This window comes from Condylura cristata, unplaced genomic scaffold (assembly GCF_000260355.1).
Source record: "Condylura cristata isolate star-nosed mole 26May11 unplaced genomic scaffold, ConCri1.0 scaffold00024, whole genome shotgun sequence".
NCBI lineage: Eukaryota > Metazoa > Chordata > Mammalia > Eulipotyphla > Talpidae > Condylura > Condylura cristata.
The window spans coordinates 11,487,589-11,511,771 of record NW_004567125.1 but is presented as its reverse complement, the minus strand read 5'-3'; the positions used below and the strand labels follow the sequence as shown (position 1 = coordinate 11,511,771).

Sequence of the window (24,183 nt, the reverse complement as noted above, 5' to 3'; positions counted from 1 at the left end):
TTTAGCAAACAGGGCAGTTTTAACAACAGGCTTCTCCCTAGCGTTACTGTTAACTGTCCCCTCTTTGTGCTTTCCTGCAGTTTTGAGTATCCGGGGAGCCCAGGAGGAGGAGCCCACAGACCCCCAGCTGATGCGGCTGGACAACATGCTGCTGGCAGAGGGGGTGGCGGGCCCCGAGAAGGGCGGGGGTTCAGCAGCGGCAGCTGCGGCCGCAGCAGCTTCCGGAGGTGCAGGATCCGACAACTCCGTGGAGCACTCCGACTACAGAGCCAAACTCTCCCAGATCAGACAAATCTACCACACGGAGCTGGAGAAATACGAGCAGGTAACCATCACCCCACCCCCCAGGAACAGAGGAAGGGGCACACTCAGAGGCTCCCAGGGTCCCTGGGCAGCCTCTGCAGGTTGGATTCCTGACTACAGCGCCTCCTTCTGACCAGAGAACCAAGTGTCCTACTTAAGGCCGGTCTTTTCTCACCTGATGAAAAATCCAGGCAAACTGAGATGGAAGCAATATTAATTAAGTTGTAATGATGATTTCAGGAAATATTAACAGCTAAAACCCATACCTGGAATTCTGGAATATTTGCCCACGGCATGCATTTCTGTGCCTCACGGGGCCAGGACTGTGTCAGCCAGAGCTGCCTTCTGACCTGTGGTCAGGGTCCTCTGGCCCTGGGCTGCGCCTTAATTAGGGGTCCACATGACCCTGGGGCTGGTGGACTCCTACAGATTGGCTTTGAAGCCTTTTCTTCTGGTAGGACTGACAGTCTAGCAGGTTGCTTTTTGTGTACTGTATGATATGTCATAGGATGGGTGCCTCCCTGTGTAGGAGAAGTAGGAGATCTCAGAGGACCCCCGAAATCAAAGTTGGATTCCAGTCCTGACATCCCACTGATAGTGTCTGCAATCCAGGGCTCCACACAGAGTGTCCCAAGATCTGGTGGGCTGTGGCAATGAACTGTGGGCTTGACGTTCAGGATAACACAGCAGCATGTGAAGGAAAGGCCACAATCAGGATGTAAAAGTTCCTTGCTGCTAGAGACCCCCTCACACACATACTTACACACACATAACAATCTACTTTATGGAACCCCTTCCACCAGCCTTTCCTCCCATTATTTAGCTAACACCCCTCTTTCATGCAACCTTTCATGCAACTCTTTCAATGCAACCTTGACCTGCAGTTCTACAGTTAACTTAAATCTTTAGGATTCTGTCCAGCTTTTTTTTTTAAGTGTCATGAAAGAAGGAGGAAAAGCAAAAGGTAGAAGACCCTCCAGAGCCCACTTATGACTGTCTAGAAGGCAAATGCAAATGTAATAGAACATTTAAATTTTAAAATAGAAATAGGCATTTTAAAATTTAAAGTGAAGAAAGTTTCATTATTGCATTCCTATCTACCTTTGAAATGAAGTCCTACCAAATCCCTTCTTTCACAAGGGGAAAAAAATTGCTGAGAAGCTTGAAGTCAAGCAGGTAGAATCCAGCCATCAGACAAAGAGCAGGGGTGAGCTAAACGAAGGTAAAGAAAAGCCATTTTGTGGTAAGAACCTGCGACTATCACTTCCGCCTTCTCAAGAAAGAACTACTGCTTTTGCAGCTGTATTAACTCACACGGACATTTCAGCAGTCCCAGCAGATGCTAAGCTGAACAAACTGGCTGCTCTGGGAGAGTGTCCCTGCCTGCGCCATCATGTTAGAACTCCAGGTCTGCCCTAACCAGAGGAATAACTTGGGATGACAGACAGGCATTTCCTACAAAGGTCCCTGGCAGTCCTCTTGGCTTTTCCCACTTCACCTTCGCCAGTCAGCCTGATCTAACCTGTCATCTAGCTTAGCACACTCAGACTCCAGGGAACAAGATGAACCCAACTTGTAGCTTTCCCCGCTAAACCTCAACCTGTGTGGCTGTTGAATGTTGAAAACTGACTTTATCTTTAGCCCTGGTTGCCAGAGATTTAGGACTGAGTGTTTGCCCTGTCACTTTCTGTCCTGATCCAAAACTAAAATAGCTTTGCTGACATAATGGCACATGTCCAGTAATTTTGCTCAAAACATCATTGTGGTTTGGTACCCAGGATGAGTCCTGTCACCACCCCATTTGGATACAGATAAGGACATGGAGGTTTAAAGTATTAGGTGATATGTTTGGGCCATACATTCAAGAATGTTCCAGAATTCAGTGTTTGGACTCTTTTGGAGCAATATTCCACTCTGGTCAGTAAAGAAAGTATGTGTTTCTCTATACCTGGAAGAAACCAGCTTGTCCTCTCTGCTGCTCTGGACTAGATTGATGCTATTTTACATGATTAAAACATTCTCCAGCCCTTCCTGGTGGCACAGCAGGTTAGGACACAGCACTGCAAGCTAGCTGCAACAGCTTCAGGATGAGTTCAATTCCTGGCCCCAGAGGTGATCCACATGGTTCAGCAGACCTCTCCTGTCTCACCCACTGCTCCCCTCAGCAGTGTATGTCATCAGTCTGCCTGTTCTGCTCCCCACTCTGTCTCTGGTGAATCTTCTAACCGCCCCTGCACCTCTGCCTGTATCCCAATTCTGTAGGCATACATAAATAAATCTTTTTTTAAAAAGTGTTCTCCAGAAACTTCTCATGGTGGAGATTAGGGACTTAAAGAAAAGCTCCAATGACACATAACTCCAGTGACAAAAGCTCCAATGACACAAATTGTTAAGTATAGCAATAGTAGTCTGTAGTTATTACTCCTAAAAAGTATACTAAAGGATCACTCCTGTATTTATATGGGCATTTTCTGGGTAAAAACTGAATATTACTAAACATACTTGGAGTGCTTAATAATTTATTACTATTAGTTGTATTGTTAATTATAGTAAATAGCAGATTGTAAGGAAATTATGCCATTAACCTTCTTGCTAGTGTTTCTGAAAGATGTATCTTCTTCATTTTTCTATAACCATTCCTCATGGGAGCTTTTTTAAAAACAGGAAACCTCAGTAAAGTAAGAATGTCACTCTCTATTTCATATATGAAATTACCAAATTGACTATTTAATAGTTAGCTGTGTTGTTTTGTGTCTCACATGGTGGCAGTAGATCACCAGACTATCAATTAGCTATCAGAACCCTCTTTGCTTCCACACCCCCCAACAAAAAAACCTGCCTCAATCAGCCATTATTTCACCTCAAGGTTATTAAAGAAAAGTTTCTAGGGACTTTCATTAGAAAGAAAGGGAAGGAGATTGTTTTGTTCATTAAGTGGGATTGGTAAAACACTTTTCAGCAGATCATGTTGGTAGCTAAGGTATTTGAGAGTTGGCATATTCTAATAGATAAAACCGTGATGTCAGAAATCTGAGTTTTACTCCCAAGTGCTATTCCAAAAGAAAGAAAAGTGATGCTCTTGTAACTTTGCAGAGTTCCTCAGCTTTTATAAATAAACCACTGAGCATCAACAGGGCTGAGTTGGTTCCATTTACTCAAAATCCTAGTTACACTGGCTGATCACATTTGCAACTAAATCCAGTTTGAGGGAGCAAGGGAAGCGCAGAGGCTGAACTGAGTCCTAGAGGTAAATTCCAACTTCCTCAAAGGATGTCTTCAGTCTGCTGCTCTCCTTAATGCCCCAGCCTGATGCTTCAGATGTGGGCATTCAGAAACACCTCCTTTCTGTGGGAACTGCAATGGTGGTAGCTCTAGAAAGTGACAGTCTTAATGCCAGTCTACGGCAGACTGTCAAGGACATCTTCCGCCGAGAGGGTTCCAATAATTAACGTGTCACTTCAGCCTCCAACACGGCTCTCACATTGTGAATGCCCAGCCTCACAAGGCAGCCCAGCATCCAAAGGTCTGAGCTTGGGAGAACTGAGGAGAAGGTGTGGGTGGCTCAAGTCATGGAAAAACCTGGATCGTTATGTTCTGCCCACATCAGACCAACTTGGAACTCCTCGGCTCCCGGTTGTGTGCCCCCGAGCAGCTATGCAACAGCTGCCCCACTCTGCCTCAGCAGTGGGTGAAGAGACGCCAATGTCTGTTGATGGCAGAGCAGAAAGGGCCTCGGGATAACATGCCCTGCACAAACATCAGGTATTGCGAGTATTTTACTCTCTGTAATGAAGCATGTTATTACTAGCGAGCACCACCGTGGCTTCCCAGCGGAGAGCCAGTGCATTTGACAGACCCCACACCCAGCCCCTCATCCTCTGGAGCCTCCAGGAAGTGGGACAGCTGCAACCCAGTGGGGCAACTTTCCCCTGGTTAGGATCTTCTATGCCTAACCCTCCACTCCCCATCCCTGTAACCCCAGACTTGGCCAACTCGCTGAAGGATGTACTTCCCTCTCTTTGTTGTTCCTCCCATTGGTTGGTAGAGCTTGGGGACAGGAGAAGCTAGTATGTTTAGCTCCTTATGTTTAGATAATCATTTCCATAGTGTATAGCAGAGTATTATATGGACCTGATCTATAGATGTGTCTTCAGTGTATGCCCACACAGTAGAAAGAAAAGATTCATGACCCCCTTAATGTTTACCAAGAAGCTTGGGGAAGTTTACCACATCACTGGAATAAGATGTATTTCTAAGTTATCTATATATTTAAAAGGTAATAATGACACAGGGCTCTCCCTGGCAGCTCAGTGGGTTAAAGCACAGCACTAAGAAGCTAAAGCCACATCAGCATGAGTTCGATCCCTACCCCAGAGGTGACCCACATGGCGCAGCAGACCTCTCCTTATCTGCCTGCTTCACTCAACAGTGTGCTTCTTTGGTCGGCCTGTTCTGCTCCCCACTATGTCTCTTGTGAATCTTCTCACCACCCCTGCACCTCTGGCCTTGCCCCAGTTCTATATGTATAAATAAACAAATCTTTAAAAAAAAAAAAAGATAATAATGATACAGCTTTATAGGATCAGATACATGTGTCATTGTTCTTCAGTCCTTCCCTCTTTCTCAAATAAAAGAGGTAAGGCACAGAAAGGTTATGTAAACTGCAGAGACATCACTGCTAAGAATCCACGAGCATGTTCTGAACTCAGGCCATCTGTGGTCTTCTTCAGCACGCTCTGTGAAAGGTTGATTCTGGCTGCAGGTCACACAAGTTCACGGGTACTGCTAGCCTAGCACAGGGTTAGCCATGATTAAATCTACTCTCAGACTAAAAAAGAAGGGATTGAGCAGTGAAAGGTTTGGCCCAGATGTCTAGAATGAGCTGGCCTCCGGTCCCCAGGGTAGACACAGCCAGTGAGTGCACCTGTCTATGTATCTTTGGTTGGCCAAGCTGGAAGGGTTACAAGAGAAACAAACAGCAAATGTGTCACTGTTCCTGCATTATCGACAGCTACGACGGGCTTTGTGCTATGAAACTCACGGCAATGCGTTGTCATCACTAATGAGTGTGTGTCTGTGTTAATAGCAAGTTGGAGCCCAGTGAGGCCTTAGTTCTTCAGCTCTTAAAGCATTCTCTTGTCTTTTTCATTACAAATTGAATACAGTTTTATAGCATTGAAGTGAGTGAACCTGTGAATAGCCATTTTAGTAAATGTTCAGCTAAGGAAAACTAACTGCAAAAGATCAGTCATGGAACTAAAAGTGAGAAAGTGGGGTTCGGAGAGCAAGGCTAGGCTCTGAAGAGGACAGAAGCTCCAGGCCTGGAATACAGGGTGTTCAGGTCCTGTCTCAGCTGTTTTTTGTTTGATCTGTGTTTGTACCAAAGGTCCTTCAGCACTCTGGGCCACACGTTTCCCTAATTGTGAATTAAGGAGAGGGGGAGAATGCTTTCTGACTTCACTTACTGAGCTGATCACTTGTTAATCTATGACCTGGCAGTTTCTGCAAGGAAGACTCCTGAATCCTCTAAATCGTGTTCCGGTGCTGTTTCTGTAAGGCCCCTGAGGACAGATTCCTTTTGTGTAATAGACATAGGATCTTCAGGAGGCCAGTTGCTACCATAAAATTAGAAGTAGAACTAAATTGATGAGCAATCTCCCAGGAGTTATCAAAGCTCTTGATTCCACTTTTGACTGTGCATTCACTATTTGGAAGCTCTAATGATATTAGAGATAATGGACAAAGCAGAGAACTCATTTTCTACTTGACCCCAAACTCTTTGGGGCTGTTAACACTGGGGTGAAGGGTTATAAAGTGTGTTTTATACCAGGATTAATCTTCTCATCTTTCACAGTAAAATCATAAGAACCATGATTAAGGGGGGGGGGTGCGGGGAATGATTAAGAATTTCCCTTTCCTTTCAAGAATCTCCATCACAGCCAAAGGTAGAGTCAGATGGATTTTCTGACAGTCATTGACTCTGCCTCTGGTTTGGTAAAATCCCACAGATAGCCCAGTTTTCTGTACTTGCCCAAATCTCTAGGAAAACTACAATGCTTGTTGTCAAGAACCTGGCAGTGCTGAGCTTGGACCCTCAACACGCCTTGCGTTTACTATCTTGACTGTCTAGGCCTGCAACGAGTTCACCACCCACGTGATGAATCTCCTGCGCGAGCAGAGCCGGACCAGACCCATCTCCCCAAAAGAGATCGAGAGGATGGTGAGCATCATCCACCGCAAGTTCAGCTCCATCCAGATGCAGCTCAAGCAAAGCACGTGTGAGGCCGTCATGATCCTGCGTTCACGGTTTCTGGATGCACGGTGAGTCCCCCGCTGGTCTGTCAGGACCAGAATCCATGTTGGCATCTCTGACAGCAGCGTGGTCTCCTTGTTAGATGTGCAGCAACCCAGTATTCCAAGGGAGATTCTGGAGTGGGTTAGGGTATTGGGTTCCAGTTTTCTTCAACATGACAGTGTGAGTGTGTGTGTGTGTGTGTGTGTGTGTGTGTGTGTGTGTGTGTGTGTGTGTTTAGGGTATCAGCTCCAATGCTGTCTACCCAGAGGAAGCATCAGATTTCACAGATATACCATCCTCCTTTGTAGTCATCAGTTACAAGCCCCACCTCGTTGTCAATGCTTCTGATCTACTAGCTATATATATCAGAGGTCTCCATGACCCTCTCATGTTCAGTGAATTTGCTGAAATGGCACACAGTTTACTCACTAGATCCCTTATTGCCCACTTAGGTTGTAACTCAGGAATAGCCAATGAAGCAATGCACAGGACTAGCCACAGAGAAAAGGCACAGAGCTTCCATGCCCTCTCCAGGTGCCATTCTCCCCCAGATCTCTACATATTCACCACTTGGACTCTTACTGATTAAAGGATTGGCAACTAACTCAAGGTGTAGCCTTTCTCCCCTCCCTGGTGGGACTGGCAATTCCAACCCTCTCCTTACCCGCTTGGTTCTTCTGGCACCCAGCCCCCATCCTTAGTCCCTGAAAGTTATCTCATTATCATAACAAGAAATAACTTTTTCACTATCACTTAGGAAATTCCAAGGCATTTGGGAACTGTGATCAGCCAGGACCTGTTGATAAGGATCAAATGCAATAAAAATATTTTTTGGTCACCTGAACGATCAAAATATACATTTCTTATAAATCACAATATTGCTTTGGGTCAAGTGTCTGGCTAAGTCATTGGTTTTAACAGTTCCAGAGTGATGTGTGATAGGAGGCGTGATTTTGATCTCCACTGGGACTCACTGTGAATGTAAGAAAGGCAACTTAACCACAATGACAGAAAAGGCAGAACTTCCTACTTTCATCCCACTAGGTACCTGTTGTAACTATGGGCCTGTGGAGATATTGAGGTGACATGCTTTCTCCAAGAAAGAGAGCTCAGATAGAGAGTTAGAATCTTTTCCAAACTTCATATAGACGGTGAGCATGGTCAGTTCAGTCTAGCAAATCTTCATAAATAGATTGTCATGTGCTAAGTTACTGGACTAAATTTTAAGAGCACAGAGATGAATAAGACATGGTCCCTTGAGATTACAGGGACAAGGACTGGTCTGATGTGGGCCAAATTTTCAATTATGGTTGAATGTTTCTTGTCTGGCATTGTTCCCACTGGCTTACTTGTGAATTCAAAAAATTGAATTGAAGAAACTGTGGAGCCAGAAGTCCTTTCAGTCAGAAACTGAGAACAGGGAACAAGTAATCTATTCTTGATGCCCCGATACTCTAGACCAGTGAGGTTTTACAAATCCCTTTGTTTTCTTTAGTGTCTGTGATCTATTCTAGAACTATAAAGATCCTATCTTTCTTCTACTCTGTAAGAAGTAGAGCAGTACTAATAATTAATCTAGTAAATAGATTATGTTTTCAGAGTTGAGTATCCATTCAGATCTAGAGCCCATCTTAAGTCAGCCGCCATTTCAATTACTGAAAATAGCCCCAATCTTTTATGATTATTCAGAGGTTAGATATACTAGGGTAGTATACCATCTCATGATCTATAGTTTTGTCTCATTTTAATCAGACAGAAAGAATCACTGCTCTTCTTGGTTTTTTTCATCCCTGAAAATCATGTATTCAACTCTCTTACCTGTATTTTTCTCTGTGTTCACAACTGTAGACTTTACAGTCGACTGACCTCTTTAAAACTCCTGGCATCCCCTGACCTCCCTTTCCCTCAGTGTATTTTGGAGTGCATGGTCTTGAAATGAGAATGCCAGCAAGCAAGATCTGCCTCTGTGCCTATGGAATTCCATGGAGCAAGTTAAAGGAATGTAAACATAAAGATCTCACCTCCTGGCTGGCTGTAGTAAACAGTGTGGGCAGGAGAGGCCTCCCTAAAGCCAGAGACCCCGAGCCTCTCCCTTGCCTGGGGCCCTCAGCTCTAGGCCCCTTTAACGCCTGCCAGTCCTCAGGGTGGAAGTAAGTATGACTGGCGGCCTTTGTTGGGCTTCTTCCCTGGCCCACAGCAGCCACTGCTCCACATGTATTGTTCAATCCCCATGGCAACTACTCTATTAAAATGCTGGAATTGGTATTTCTGTTGGCAGATATTGAAAAAAAAAAAAAAGAAAGAAAGAAAGAAAGAAAAAGAAAAGTTTGGCCCAGATAGAGGTTCTTTTCAAGAAAGAAATCAGGGAGAAGGGAGGAGCAGAAGCATTGTCTCCTGAGAGTTCTTCTCTTCTACAGTGCCCAGTTGAAGGTCAGACACTACAAGACACAAAACTAGGCAAGCTTTTTTTTGTACATGGTTCCTTTTCTGCCACCAGCCTTTGCCTAGTTTGTTCCAATTGGCACCAGAAGAGCCATCTCTTCAAGAGAGGGCCTCTTTCCTGCTTTGGTGGCAACATTTAAATCAGTGCCTCTGAGCCAAGAACAAAAATAAAGCAACCTGTTGTGTTTTTATTAGTATTTATCTTGAGAGTATATTTAGTATCAGTGAAAGAATAAAACCCCAAATACCAGTGACAAAGTGAGCAAATGGTTTTCCCAGCACAAAAAAAAAAAAAAAAAAAAAAATCATTGATTGCCTGGACCTTCTGATCCTGGCTTCTAGAACTATAATAGAACTAGTTAAACCACACTTGGTAAAAAGGACATTCTCTCTGCTGGTCTTCACGCACCACTCTGAACCATACATTTGTTGGGTATGGCTTCCTGCAAAAAAGATTGCATGGGAGGTAAATAAAATACAAGATGAATTTGATTTAATAACATAATTAGTGTTTGTCATGTCATTAAGAATGAAGATTCAAATATTGCTGCTTCATTGCCTAACCGTTAGTTTTCTATTGCTGCTTACCAGATTACCACTAAGTTAGCAGCTGAGACAACACAAAGTTGTTACCTCACAGTTTCTGTTCTTTGAGAGTAAGGGCTGGCTCCCTTGGGTCCTCTACAGGAGTCTCACAAAGCTGTCATCCAGGTTTCTACTGAGATGGTGGCCTCATTGGAGGCTCAGGGTCCTTCCCGTTCCAAACTCATTCCAGCTGGTGGCAGAATTCATTCCTTGTGACTGAAGCACTGAGGTCTCTGGAGGCTCCTCTCTGGAAGCCCACCACCTGACCTCTCGCTTCCCTTCTGGACACAGGGAGAGGAATCTCCTTCATTTAAGGCTACAACCTGATCTCCCTTTTCATCGCCTCAGTCAGCTGGTTAGTAATGTCATCACAACAATGCTGTACTGGCATTTTTGCGCTCCACCCACACTCCAGTGGCTGGCGTGTGCACTAGGGAGGCACCATCTTGCTGGCTTGCTCAAAACCATCCCATCTACACTCCTCTACTCTGCATTTGCCCTGCATCAAATTATGTCCTAGTTATCTTCTCTATGTGGACTTGACTATGCTCTAGGAACTTAGCTGAAAATTGCATTCATTCTCTTTTCCACATTTATCATCTCATGTCGCACTAGGTACACTTAGCCCACTAAGCCTGATGCCGAGAAACTTGGTTAAGTTTACTGTCAAGACTGTAAATATGGTTTTCTTAGTTGCAAAAGAGAGGGGGAACTGACAAACCTCAGATTCTGGTTCCAATCTTGACTACCTCTATGACCCAGGCAATGGCTTCTCCTCCTCCCCTTAGCAGTGTATTTCAGTTTTGTCGGTAAAATGGGCCTAGTCTCATGTACAGGAACAAGTAAGGTAATTTAATAAGTAATATGCTATTAGTGTACTAAACCTAATATTTGTATGATTCAATAATAATGCAGATAAGAGGGGTCACTATATTACATATTATTATACACTTAATTATGTGTTATTATTTGTGGCATGATCAGATTCAAGATTGACGGAATTACTGTAATGATTTTCTTGAAGATGAACTGGGTTGGAGGAAGGGTAGATGGGAACCACTCCAGTGGGGGTGATGTAAGTCAGTACCCCTTTCCCACTTTACTCAAATATTCAGTAAACCTTGGTTTATTATGGAATAGATTAAAGCTGAAGGTTTTAAAGACATTTCTTGCCTAGGGCTGAGTTCGTGTTCTCGTTCCAAGAGGACTGGGAGCATAACATTTCTGCAGAACATTGCTCTAAAGTTGCACTGGCTAGAATGTGATGATTTGATTTAAAATTTAAGTTACTTAAAATAAAAATAAATGAGCCCTCCCTAGTGGTGCAACAGGTTAAAGTGCAGCACTATGAAGCTAACTACAACCACTTCAGCACGAGTTTGATCCCCAGTCAGAGGTGGTGACCCACATGGCATGGCAGACCTCTCTTGACCCTCCCGCTGCTCCCCTTAGCAGTGTATTTCAGTCAATCTGTCTATTCTGGTCCCCACTCTGTCTCTAGTGAATCCTCTCATCACCTCTGTACCTCTGGCCTGTACCCCAGTTCTGTATTTATTTATAAATAAATAAATCTTTTAAAAAATAAATAAAATTTAAAATGTGTTCTCCACTTATACTGAACACATTGCAGGGGCTCAGTGACCACACATGGCTAATGACTACTGTATTGCCTAGTAAAAGTAGAGGACATGTCCCTCATGGTTCAAGTGCCATTGAATAGCACTTGCAAGACTTTACTGTGATGGGCAGTGGCTCATCTAAACCCATTTTGAAAATAACAGTACCACTAAGAATGCAATGTGGGATGGATCTGTAAGAATAGAACTGGCAGGATTTACTTTGGAATCAATCATTTGATGAACCTAAGAGAGTGGTGAGACTTGAGAACCACTCTAAGCTTCATACTCAAATATTTGAATGAGTAAGTTGACAGGTGGGTGGGTGAGTGGATGGATGCATGGATGGGTGGATGGATGGATGGACAGGTGGAGGGTAGGACAAATAACACATATAATGACCTCCAGCTGTGATGATGCCATTGGGTAGTGTGAGTAATAAAGATTATGGCACTAACTTGGGTAAAATGTGATACTAGTTTTGACAACACAGGGTTTGTGGACATGCCCAGAGCAGGCAGTGCCAGTCCAGTGGGAGTGTCTCCTCGGAGAGGCGTGAGGGCAGGAGACAGAGCATCCACAGCATCAAGCGTGTGCACCTGCTCTTCTCACTGTCAGATCACTATGCTTCTAGATGTCTCATCCTGTAACATGTAATCAACTTCATCTGAAAAACTGAGGTGCCAGATGTCAAAGCTTTTGATTAACATGCAATCACAAATATTAACTCAGAAAGCCAAAACAAACACTTCAAGTGAAGCAGCCAGGTCTGAGTTCCAGTAACCGTATCATCAAAAGAGTGTTATTTTTCCTCCATTTCTTGAAATTCTGAAAATTCCTGTTCCTGGGATTTCAAAGACCCTAGATGGAGACAGTTACTGAAAATGGTGATAAGCATATCCATTGGAGCAGATAAGACCTCCCAGGAAGAACTGAACATTCCCCAGAGAAGAGAGCTGGAACAGCTGGCTGCACCAGCCCCATGCCACCAGCTCATGCCAGGGAGGCTTCCTTTGAGCTCAATTGGAAGAGTCCCAAAAAATACAATAATGCTAATGCAGACAACAGAGTGAGCTCTCCCAATTAGGGCAGCCTTCAGGGTCTAGCTCCCAAGGCCTAAAACAACTGTCTTCTTCAGGCAAAGAGGAAGCCAGAGGTTATACAGACTGACCCGGAGACCCTGGTAGCCGCTTGGCTCTCCCTCAAATTCCCATCATGCAAGAGCTTTAACACATACCTTACTGTTTCAGTTGCGCCTTTCAGTCCAATCTGCCTAATTTGTGATGCTGGGTGACCCAGAAACTCAGCATGATTTGGGAGTGTGACTTGGGCTTGGTATAATCTGGACAGATGTGGTTAATACCTATGGACAGATGGTATTCATCCGGTAAAATCAGGCACTTTATTGTGTTAATTAATCCAAGTGGGACCCTGAAAATACAATATTAGCTGAATTTCCTATCTAGCAAGGTGATCAGTGCTTTCTCTTGGCTAAATTGGGAAACTCTGTATCCTGGCATAACCAGGGCTGTTCTGGAAATCTTTTCCATGAGGAAAAGCTTTCGATAAAGCAGGAAAGGCAAAGTGCTAATAGAGCTAATTTTGAGAAGGAGCTCACCATCTCAAGGCAGCCTCTGCACTCAGCCTACCGTCCATCAGCAACGCCCCAGCGATCCACAGCCTTAGCTGTGAGGTGGCAGTAAAATGAATCTCACTTTAAATTAGTTCAATTAACACTTTTTTTAAAGGCAGAGAAATGCTTTTATTCCAAAACTGGTTTTCTTCCTTAGAGCAACCTGTATATTAAAAAGATTTCAGTGGGCTTTTGTTTTACCACTTAGCAGCTGGTCTTTCTTCTGAAGTGTCACTTTTGAGGGAGGTCGAGCAGATGGGAGGTTCATTTCCGTCCCTTCCATGTTCTCTTCTAGATGCTTTTTTAAAAATGTCACCTGCATTTACAGGGGATAGATTAGAGAAAAACACGATAACTTATTTCTAACTTAGGGCTACAAAGACTCTGTGTAGTTGCCAAGAGGCAATGTGTATAGAGGGTTTTGTAGTCAGGCAGACCTGAATTAATATCTTGGCTAGCAGCTGAGTGACCTTTGAACTCAGTTCTTCATCGGCAAATGGAAAGGAACCTACCTGCCTTTCTAGTGGTGACAAATTACTTGAATTGACTGCTCTGAAGGGTAAGTTCCAGTTCCTGGAGCACCGTGAAGAAACAGTGTCCTCAGTGGAAGAGACACCCATAAAGCATAGAGGAGGTTGTGTGGAGATGGTCTTAGCAGGTGGCTTCTTCTCTCCCTTACTCTCTCGGAGACTTCAGTGTGACTCGACTCTCAGTTGAAGAAGCTGAGGTCTAGAGAGGCATTTCAGAACTCCAACAGCTATTCAGTTAATCCTGGCTTCCAAACACAGATGGTTCAATTTTGAAACACCATGTTGCTCACTCCGCGTTTTTGACCATCTTCTGGTGTCACAGCCTAAGGATGTCACAAGAGGTGTCTTTTTTTAATTTTTTTTTAAGAAATTTTACTTATTTTGCTATTTTGCATACAGGAACTGGGGTGTATGCTGAAGGTGCAGGGGGCGAGAGGACTCTCAGAGACAGAGATGGGAGCAGAACAGGCAGATCTACTGAAATACATTGCTGAGGAGAGCAGTGGGTGAGACAGGAGAGATCTTCTGTGCCATGTAGGTCAACTCTCTGGCCAGGGATCGAACTCTGGTCATAGAGGTGATAGCTTGATAGTGCTGAGACTCAACCCCTAGGCCACCAGGGAGTCCTCATTAAAAGGACTACTAATGTATGCTTCTAAGTGACGCTTTTGGCGTCCAGTTCCTTACGTAAATCTCCCCTAAACCACTTTTCACTCCAAAATTTGGCTCCTCTTAAAAGTAGAAACTCTTCTCTCCCTTTTATGTATTTGGTGTGAACTTGTTTTTTTTGGTTATTGTTTCCTTTTTCTTCATAAAGGCGGAAGAGACGGAATTTCAACAAGCAAGCGACAGAAATCTTGAATGAATATTTCTATTCCCATCTCAGCAACCCTTACCCCAGTGAGGAAGCCAAAGAGGAGTTAGCCAAGAAGTGTGGCATCACGGTGTCCCAGGTAAGGAGCCCACCAAAGGCTCAGCCTGTAGCCTGTTCAGAGCAGAATAATGGCAGGATCTTGGAAGTCTTGCTTTATTAAACATTCATGCTTTGCAAATCCCATCAACTAGAGCCTTAAAATGGCAGAGTAAGCATATAAAGTGTATAAGAGAGTTTCCAAGTAAGTACCTGGGAACACTTGAGAAGGACTGGCAGAAGTCATAGAAGTATAACTATCATATTAAAATAGAGTTAGGATTCTTCCCCATGAGTATGCATTTCTTCAAATGGGAGAAACTTCTTATATGTACTCAAAGCTGTCTGCTTTTCTCATGTTTTTCGTAGTCAGTTCCTTAGCCCATTGTTTGCCCGACACAGTAACCTGAGGAGTCAGTGAGTGTAACCTTTCAATAAAAGGGACTCAAATGTCTTCTCTTGAAGTGCTCACTCTGTAACTGATGGACTGTGAGAATTTTAACATGTCACTATGATTGTATTGGAATCGTTGCACAAAATGTCACTGAATGCCCCCTCCCCACTAAGAGCAATAACCTTAACCAGGGCCTATTGACTTGTAAAGATATGTGATGGAAACCCTGGAGTCGTCAATGTTAATATGAATGCTACAAGTAAGCAAGATTTATACACAGAGATAACATATTGTCTTTGTACATGTTGCCCATTCAAAGAATCTATCCAATCTTCTGTAGTGTACACCTTAAGCATCATCAGCTGTCTCTAGTTGAGACCTAATGGATAGTTCTGGAATATATAAGAGAAAATATTCCTGAGAATCATGGCACATGCAAGAAAGTCAAAAGTGTTGATATTTCTTTAAAAGGGCCAGGGTGGGAGCAAGGGAGGTATAGAGAAGAAGGGACCTACTGTAGTGAGAAACAACATTTTTCAAATGAAGTAGATGCTATTTTGTATAAACTGAGCATCTGTACTCCCTTAAATTGAATCCTGGCTTCTGTTTCTCCTGGCAGGGTGTTGGTCCCATCAACCAGTGTTTCGCTCAGCAGAATTAGTTTTAGCCAAAATATAGAATCCACAAAGGGCATATACAATGAAGAGGTTTCCAGGTGTTCCCCCACAAGCCATGGGTGATTTTGCAACAGTCTTGAAAACATCCTTTCAGAGTAGGTGGAAAAATTCAACTTTTCAACCCCAATCTCCCCTTGGTGCTATGACCCAACTAAAGGTCATATCCAGCTTGACGGCCTTTGGGAAACAAAAGCTTGCTAATTAAACTCAGGTGATCTAATTTGACTAGGACTATTCTAGTCCAAAGCTAGGCCCCTTGTCCACGAGAGAATCACTGTTTTTTTTTGTTTGTTTATTTGTTTGTTTGTTTTGGTATTTGCTGCATATTTGAGAACTGGTTCCAGTATGAATCATATCATTAACTTACAATCAATGTGCATCAGTTATGGATTCTTTTTCTTGAGTAGAATTAAATCACTATCTTACATGAATTCAAATTTTGGAATTCAGAAAAAATTCCTCTTGAATCTAGAATGGACTTTTCAGTAGCTAGTCTGTTTGCATCTACAGAAAAGACAGAATCCCGGCAACTTTCACTCCCTTCATTATGGAAACTCCAGGGCAAAGTGTTTGTTGACTATCATGCCTTTCCTCTCCTCTACCACTTCAAACCTTGCTGTTCTTCCTCTCTACCACATCATTCCCTTCCCACAACAACCAGTCTGTTCCACCATTGCCAAACAAGTCCAGATGGATTTCTACATTAGCGCAGAAAGAATATTGAGCTAGAAGTATGTTTTTGCCAGTGGTCAACTGTGGAATTTTAGGAGCATGCACTATTTCTTTTTGGGCCTTAATTTCCTCATCTGCAAGGAAATCCCCAAATCTAGGGGATGCCCTTTTGACTTTTTCTGTTATTGTTAATAATCATCCCACCTTCCTCTTGTACCCTGACTTCCCTGACACCATTGCCTCTAGAGTTTCCTCCTCCTTGGACTACTTAGCTTAGACTTTTTAGAGTCTAAGATGTCTCTGTCTACCCTAAAACTATTATCCTAAAACTACTGTTCATATTTAGATATCCTAGCTAATGGCTCTTAACCATATCTTGGAAGACACAGATCCTCTTGAAATCTACTTACAATTAATTCTTCTCATGATCTAAAACAAAAAAATATGTTCTCACCCCAAAGCCCATCTGAAATCCAACCATTTTCTCCTTTGACCCCCTACACATCCCTTTTCTGCGTTCTTGCTCCTAAAGTGTAAACCACAGAAAGTGGCATCAGCAACATCCAGGATCTTGTTAGAAATGTCAAGTGTTGGGTCTCATTCATCCTGAATGCAAGTCCCACAAAAAGACAAAGTGCAATGTGTCAGCCCATGGAATCCCATACTAGGAATCCTTTAACAAGCTCTCCACGCACAGTTGACTTTGAAAAAGATTGTTCTGCATACTTTATCTGATAGAACTGTGCTCGAATACCCAGATGATATCCAGATGAGCCTTCTTCCCTAGAACACCAAGTACATACATCTTACTTCCCACTGTACTTCACTTTGGCTCTGCCCATAGACTCTGCAAAAGTAACATATTCAAAATGTGAACCAGATTTTCTCAGAGACTCTGATTCTTTCTGTATTGCCTAACTCAGATCTGCCTTCGTATGTCTCTGGTGCTACCAAATAGTAAACCCTTAGTTCATGATTATTGAATAATAAGTTAATTAATGAAGGCATTGATCCTATGCATTGTCCTACGCATCTGATTCACCTCATGAGCAATGTAGGAAATACCTGAACCAAGCAGCATTTTCCTCCCAGTTTTGTTCTTTCCACAGAATGGCCCTTCCCCGTCTTCTTGCTTTTCATAATCTTCCCTGTTGCTAATTTTACTTAGACCTCAGACATTTCCTTCTTTTCTCAAAAGTCCTCCCAAAATACTAAACATCTTCTCCCTCTTTCCTCCAACTCATCCATTTACCTCAGAAAAATCTCCCTACATCTTTTCTTCTCTCTAGTCTATGTAGAAGTCAAAAAGCAGCCACAGTTATGATTGATCCATATGGATAATGAAAATTTTATTAAGAAAAATATGAGTGTGGGAGTGAAATTAGATATACAGTGGTCCTCAGGTGTACGCAAGGTACCCTTCTTCTTCCAGCTTAATTCTCTTTTTCTGTAGGCATAATAACCACTTTATGTTGATTTTTTTTCTCTAATTTACTAATGTGACTTGATTTTATTACAAAGGCTTGGCATTCTTATCAGTCTAAATTGCATAGGTTTTTGAGAACTACTTAGATAAGATTTTTTATTTTGCTGATGCATTTTATTTTTTAAAGTGTTTTTTTCCCTTAAGTTAAACTCATTTTTCTTTATTTTTTAATAAATATTTCTCTTACATCATTGTAATCCCCATCGCTCTCAGCTACCATATCACCCGTGAACCATCACCATGTTTCCTTGTTTTGACCTCCGTTCCTCCCTCTTCTTTGCTGTGTGCTGTAGTTCTATGGTCAGATTCCTGATTTTGACTTTTTCTTGACCTTCCATTTGCTTTCTCTATATTCCTCTTGTATGTGAGGAATATTTATCTTTTATTTATCTTTTCCCCCTGACTAATGTCAACTAGCTTAAGTGTAGTCTTGCAGGAATTTCCTTTACCTGGCATTGTTGGAGGTAAATATAAATTATATGTCAGCTATGGCCCTGGCACTATTAACTTCCCTTTCCTTCACCAAATTCACAATTTGTTCTGTAATTACATACAAGCACAGTACTTTAGTTTGAAGTCACATCTGGAATATGAGGTATAAAGCTTCCTCCGTAAGGCAGAAGTTATATATAGGATAAAACTTGAATTCACTGAGTCTCCTCTTGTGTCTGGCAGAGGGCTTGGTATAGAGGAAACAGGGCACAGAATCAAGTCAGAACAGCTGCGGGAGCCACAGGAAGAAAATAAGTTAACAAAGGAACGTAAATGAGGTTTATTGTGTGTGTGTTGGCTTTCCCATTTAAAGCCTGGAATACAAAAGAATAATCAGTGATAGACTTCCGTTTTTCCCTTATGAAAATAACAGCAATCTTTGTTGAGAATGCTGCATGAAATCTATTGGATTGGATTATGTTGATCCTAAGATCTAAAGCACAATTCAATTAAGCATCTAGTCCATATTAAACTTACATAACTTTTAAAATTTAAAACTAATATCGATGAAAACATCTTTTGATTGATATACTTTTTATGGATATTTAAAGATCTGTATTTTGATTACCCAGAATCAACTTTAATATTGATAAGTGTCAGACACTTCTCCCAAAATACTAGATTTTTGTCAGTGTGATATATTCAAAAAGGTCAGCAGATTTAAAATGATTACCCCGAAATAATGGGCCCTCATTTAAATAAGAGGTCAATTTTTGTCACAGTGGTTTTGTGAAAATGTGGTTTTGCTAAGATGTGTTATATTAAGGAAGTCACTTCTCTCGAAGTTCTTCAAATTTTGAATTGTTGCAAAAGCAACCATTAGCCTTCTTCAGTCTCCTTCTTCTGTGATGTTTGGACAGGATGAAATGTTAACTTTCTCATCTCCTCCTCAACTGCCATAGGTATCAAACTGGTTTGGAAATAAGCGAATCCGGTACAAGAAGAACATAGGTAAATTTCAAGAGGAAGCCAATATTTATGCTGCCAAGACAGCTGTCACTGCTACCAATGTGTCAGCCCATGGAAGCCAAGCTAACTCGCCCTCAACTCCCAACTCAGCTGGTTAGTTTTGCCTTTTCATTTGGGGGGATTGTTCTCCATTTTTATATTGATTTTATGATATTGGGGTTTTCGTTTTATTCTTTGGGTTTCTGATAGTTGATTTCTATACTTGTCCTTTTTGTATTTTTTCAGTTATGAATGCCAGTTTAGGTGTTTTTTTTTATTATTCCAAAGTACAGTTTGTTATACTGTTTTTAAAATGAGCTTGTCTGAAGTTTCCCTCTCCTATATTTGTTGGATGGAGATAAATTGGTTGGTTTTGGAGTTTCAAAGATGCCAATAAATAGCTAGACCTACTGCTTAGAGTTAGCCCTTTATGGTTATATCACTTAGTCTGTTTCATGACGTTTCTATCCTTGTCTACTTTCCCATTCCTGTCACATCATGTCTGGGTCATCACTAGTGTATGTTCTGTGTAGAAATATTCACTCTTCTAATCAATATCTCCTTAGAATGTTTTGTTTACAAAGCCAGGCTGTGATTATTTCTATATGTTCTTTACTATTTTATTCTGTTTTTTCTTTATGTAAACTTAAAGAAAAATTGCCATCCAGTCATTAAATTAAATTATTCCGATTCCAGTCTTGTGCTCTGGCCTTACTTTAGATGCTATGGATTGCATCACTAATTTCAAAGATTAGGCTAACATAAAATGTTTTTGTGTGTGCTTTGTACCATCAGTTCTGAACTTTTTACTTATAAAAAAAAAAGCCTAGTTAATGTATAAAATGTAACCATAGTATACCTGTATGCTATGGAAAGCATGTCGGTACCACTTTCTGTAAGAGAACAAATATTTCTTCATTAAATAAGTTTGGTCTTAGATGATTATGCTTTCCACATAATGAATCAGATACATTGATTTTGAATATGGAGTATACATCTGAGCAAACTGAACTCTCCAACTGTAAAGGGTCACCCACTTAAATATGTTAGCTTATCTTATCAAAAATTAATTTTTAACATTCTGGGTTGTATGTGAGATTTTTGACCCCAAAACTTGTTTGTCCATTAAAATAAATTCACTTTCTATTTTCTGGTGGGTTGTTATTGGAAACCTGTAGGGTTCCACATACACTAATATGTCATCATAACATTCTCCAAGTCACTGGGCTATGCTGACATAGCCTTCTTTTGTGCAAATGGAATCATGCATGAAGAATGGTCTGGCCTTTTAAAGCATGGATATGGTAAGACAATGTAAGTCAATCCCACTACATTTCTTCCAGCACCTCAGCTAGGGTTACCACGAAGAGCATATTTGTTTTTTGAGTGTGTGTTAACTATTTTTCCCAGCCTGGCTGATAGACAAAGGACCAAGGCTAACAGGCTCAATAATCAGAGTGTTTCCTTCTTCCCCATCTGGTCAATTATTAAGCGTTTCAGACCCAACAACACTCGTTGGACTATAATAGTTGAATTGCTAGGCCGACATTTTCACTTGTTTTTGGAAGAAGTTCAGTTCTGTCAACATTAGCAAAAACACATTCAACACTCCTGCGAAGGTTATCATAATGCAAAACAGATATCAAAATGACTTTTTCCTGTCCCGGATATATCTGCACTGCAGATGGCTTAGCATGATTTATGACTAGTCCTTAGAAAGAGCCCTGTGGGCTCCCTTCATTACTAAATCTGTAACTTTTTATTCTTTCCTAAAGTACTTAAAAAGAGAAAAGTAAGCATTTTAACCCCCAACTCTGTGTTTAAAACTTGTGTTGGCTCCTTTGGAATCTTAGTCTATGATTACAATTTTCTAAGAAATTTTTCTGATGGCATAAACTTTATGTGACTATTCTGAGCACAAAGTAAATTATTATGGAAAATTTGAGCTAAGCCTTCCAGTTGTGCCTAAGTTGTTGGAAATAATATGCAGAGGAACCCCTTTGTAATGCTTTTTTCTAAAGTAGTAGAAAACACTATTGTGTATGTGCAATAGCATGGAATTTTAACAGGAAAAGTTCTGTATTTTCTTTTACTCTTCCTCAACCCCAAATACATGCACAGCTGAAGTATGAACATTAAAGACTTTAGCCTTCTTACACAGAGCATTTTTAATGTTGTGTACTCGCTTTGTGATGATTTCAAAGGGTAAATGATAACTAAAATAGGTGGTAATTTTTTAAACAAGAAATTAATGTATAAAAATACATTTCGGTTGAGTTTGAAGTCTGGAACTTAGGGGTTTTTTATATCCTCAATATCAAAGCAGGGTTGACTTTATTTTTTATCTTTATTTTCCCAGCAGCTTTACTAAATGCACTGATTTCTTCTGCAAGGAAGAAAGTAAATCTTATTCTGTATAGAGATTTTGTGTGAAGAGCAATACTTAAGTTTCTGTGTTTAGGCCACTTTTAAATATTCCTATTTGCTGGTATATTCCTGATCTTCTACTTCCTTAAGTTGGAGTCATAAAAACCACTAAGAACTAAGACCTGGGAAGGACTAGCAAGCATTTACAGAGTCTTGGCATGTTTCATACTTCACACCAACAAAGCTGGGCAAGTTGGATGGAAGAACAAAAGCATGACAAGGAAATTAAGTATTGAAAACAAGAAAGCAAAAATAGAGGCTAGTAGAAACAAAGCTTATAACCCCGAGTCCTCAGTTCTTCTTGAGTGACCAAGAGTAACACATTCTCAATTTTTTTATTTTTTAATGAGATTATATTTATAATGAGAATTATAAGAACAAGAATTAATTTTTTAAAATACCCCTTTGGAAATGCTGTTATCACCTGGAAAACATTTTACATCCAAAAAGAAAGAAACTGGCATAGGCAATATAAATGGAGAGATGGTATAGTATTCACATTGATAGCTTTATCAAGTTCTGTCATTCGCCAAGCGAGCCCAGGCTTATTGAAGCTCAGAATCCTCGGATCTGAATGTTTTTGCTTAACTGTGTGTGGGTGAAAGGCAACCATGTTCAATCAAGTTCAGCCATGAAAGTTCTCCCTCTGTACACATTCTTATTGCACCTCTAGTAGAAAGGTTGGTGTTTTCCAGGATTAATGGGTGATTATCGCATTAAAACCATTGGACACCAGCTCCCTAAGAGAATTTTATGAAGAACACACACAATTGGAGGGGAGCAGACACCTCCAGAGACACTGGCACCCCTTGTCACTCCACGGGAATCCTTATAATTTTGTTTTTGAAAACCATGTAAAATATTTTATCCCGTTGATGTTTTTTGTCGTGTTCCTTCTTTCTATAATCTCCCATGACTTTCTCAGTGGAAGGTGAAAACAGTCTCCTTTGGAATTATAGAAGCTCAACAATGAGTTGGACAACCTCCCCTCCTTTTTTCTTTACCTTGAGTACAAAGGAACAGTGAGTTTTGAGTTGGGGATTGGAAGTGTCGTAGGAAATAGAAAAGCAAGTCAGGCATCATAACATCTGTCCAGGAGACACTGGTTTTTGTGCCCCCAAATGACGTGTGAGTCCAGTCAGGCCAGCTCCCCAGTCCGTCTGGACCCTTGGTTTTTAACCTGCAAAGTGGTTCTTGCCCTACTTGACTTCATAAAAATGCAGTGCAAAATAAGAAGTTTTTAAATACCTTGGGTCCTTCAGAAAGAAGAAGTAATCCAACCTTATTCTAGGCCATTGGTTCTCAGCTGGGATGAGCTTGCATGCCAGGGAACATTCAGTAATGTCTGGCAATATTTTTTCTTGATATGGTTTGGTGAAGGGCGGGGTCTGGGGGGTACTGGTCTCTAGTGGATAGAGACCCGGAATGTGGCCCGCTTTCCTACAGCACATAAGACTCCTCTACATACAAACACTGATCTGGCGTAAAACATCAATGGGGCCAGGCTGACTAAGTCCTGCTGTGGGTTCACTTTTTATCACTCCTATTTCATTTGGATTGTCAACATAGGTTATTTTCCTGAACAAGTGAAAGTCTCTTGAAGACTCTTTAGAGGAGAAATGCAGCCTTTGGAAAATTTTCTTATGAAAATAAATGTTACTCCTACATGTCCCCAGTGTCTGGATAGCGGCTTCCCTTTCCAAGGCAACTTCAGAACTGTGCACTACAGACACGTCTTAAAACATGCCCCTGCTAATCACAGATAAGGTTCCCCACTGGTCTTAGCAACCCCGGTGATTGCATTTTCGTCCTTTGAGAACTCCATGGCCCCTCTCAGAAGTGCCCATTCACTCTTTGTCTGTGAACTGTGGCCTCCCTGTAGGCTCGCCATTCCCTGGTAAGTTCCTTCCAACTTGCAGTTTCAGACGAAGAACATATCCTCCCCTTATGATTTAAATTTTTATGTGGACGCCTGTCTGCTTTATTGCGGTATTAGCAGCACCTGGTCTCCCCCTCAGCAATCGCTGCCTCTAGATACTTATCAGAGAGTCAGAAGCCATGGGAGTGTTGAACATGGGTGTACTGAGACAATGAAATGCTGAAACAGCACAGCCAAGAGCACTGGCTTGACTGTTTCTGCAATTACTGCTCTGATTCAAATGCATTTGTACATGAAGTACATTGATATGCGCATATTTATCTCTATGTACATTAGGCAGTCAGACATATTTACAATTTATCTATGCACATATATTTTTTAAATCAGCTGTGTCAATTGCAGTGTATATCTTGTAAATGGCACCTTCCAGGCCTTCACGGTTCTGTGGATGTCATGGTACTTGGCATCGGTATGGTTCTTTGGGAGTTTCTCCCATTTCTCAGCCTATGTGCTAATTTCCAATAAACCATCAGTCAAGCATATAGAATGTGTGTTTATTCCATAGTACTTGATTGGGACAGATATAGACTACCTGGGCTTTAAACACTCTCAAAGGGGGGAAAAAATCTGGTATCATGTAAATAATTTTAATTTGGATTCCTGATGGTGATAATTCTTGGTTCCAATGGCATCTGAATGTAACTATGTATTGTTAACACTTTTTTACAAAAGTGTCTTGTATTATTTAGTTTATATTCCTGTTATTAAAGGAAGATTGAGAGGGAATTAACTAGGACATAAATTCCTGAGAATTATACATCTTGGTTTGAGAATATAATCTAGGCCACACACACAGTATAATCTGGCTTCACCACATTGGATAAACCACTGGCA

At 41.5% G+C, this 24,183-nt stretch overlaps 1 protein-coding gene across 3 annotated transcripts in view; it reads left to right on the top strand.

Annotated features, from left to right (window-relative positions):
- PBX1 (pre-B-cell leukemia homeobox 1) overlaps positions 1–24,183 on the top strand; it is a 300,166-nt gene that overhangs the window by 209,880 nt on the left and 66,103 nt on the right. For all 3 annotated transcript variants that reach the window (XM_012729108.1, XM_004688420.2, XM_004688421.2), the window contains exons 4-7: positions 81–325; positions 6,434–6,624; positions 14,222–14,357; positions 18,938–19,097. In XM_012729108.1, coding sequence (XP_012584562.1) covers positions 81–325; positions 6,434–6,624; positions 14,222–14,357; positions 18,938–19,097 — 732 coding nt within the window. The remainder of the gene's footprint in view (positions 1–80; positions 326–6,433; positions 6,625–14,221; positions 14,358–18,937; positions 19,098–24,183) is intronic.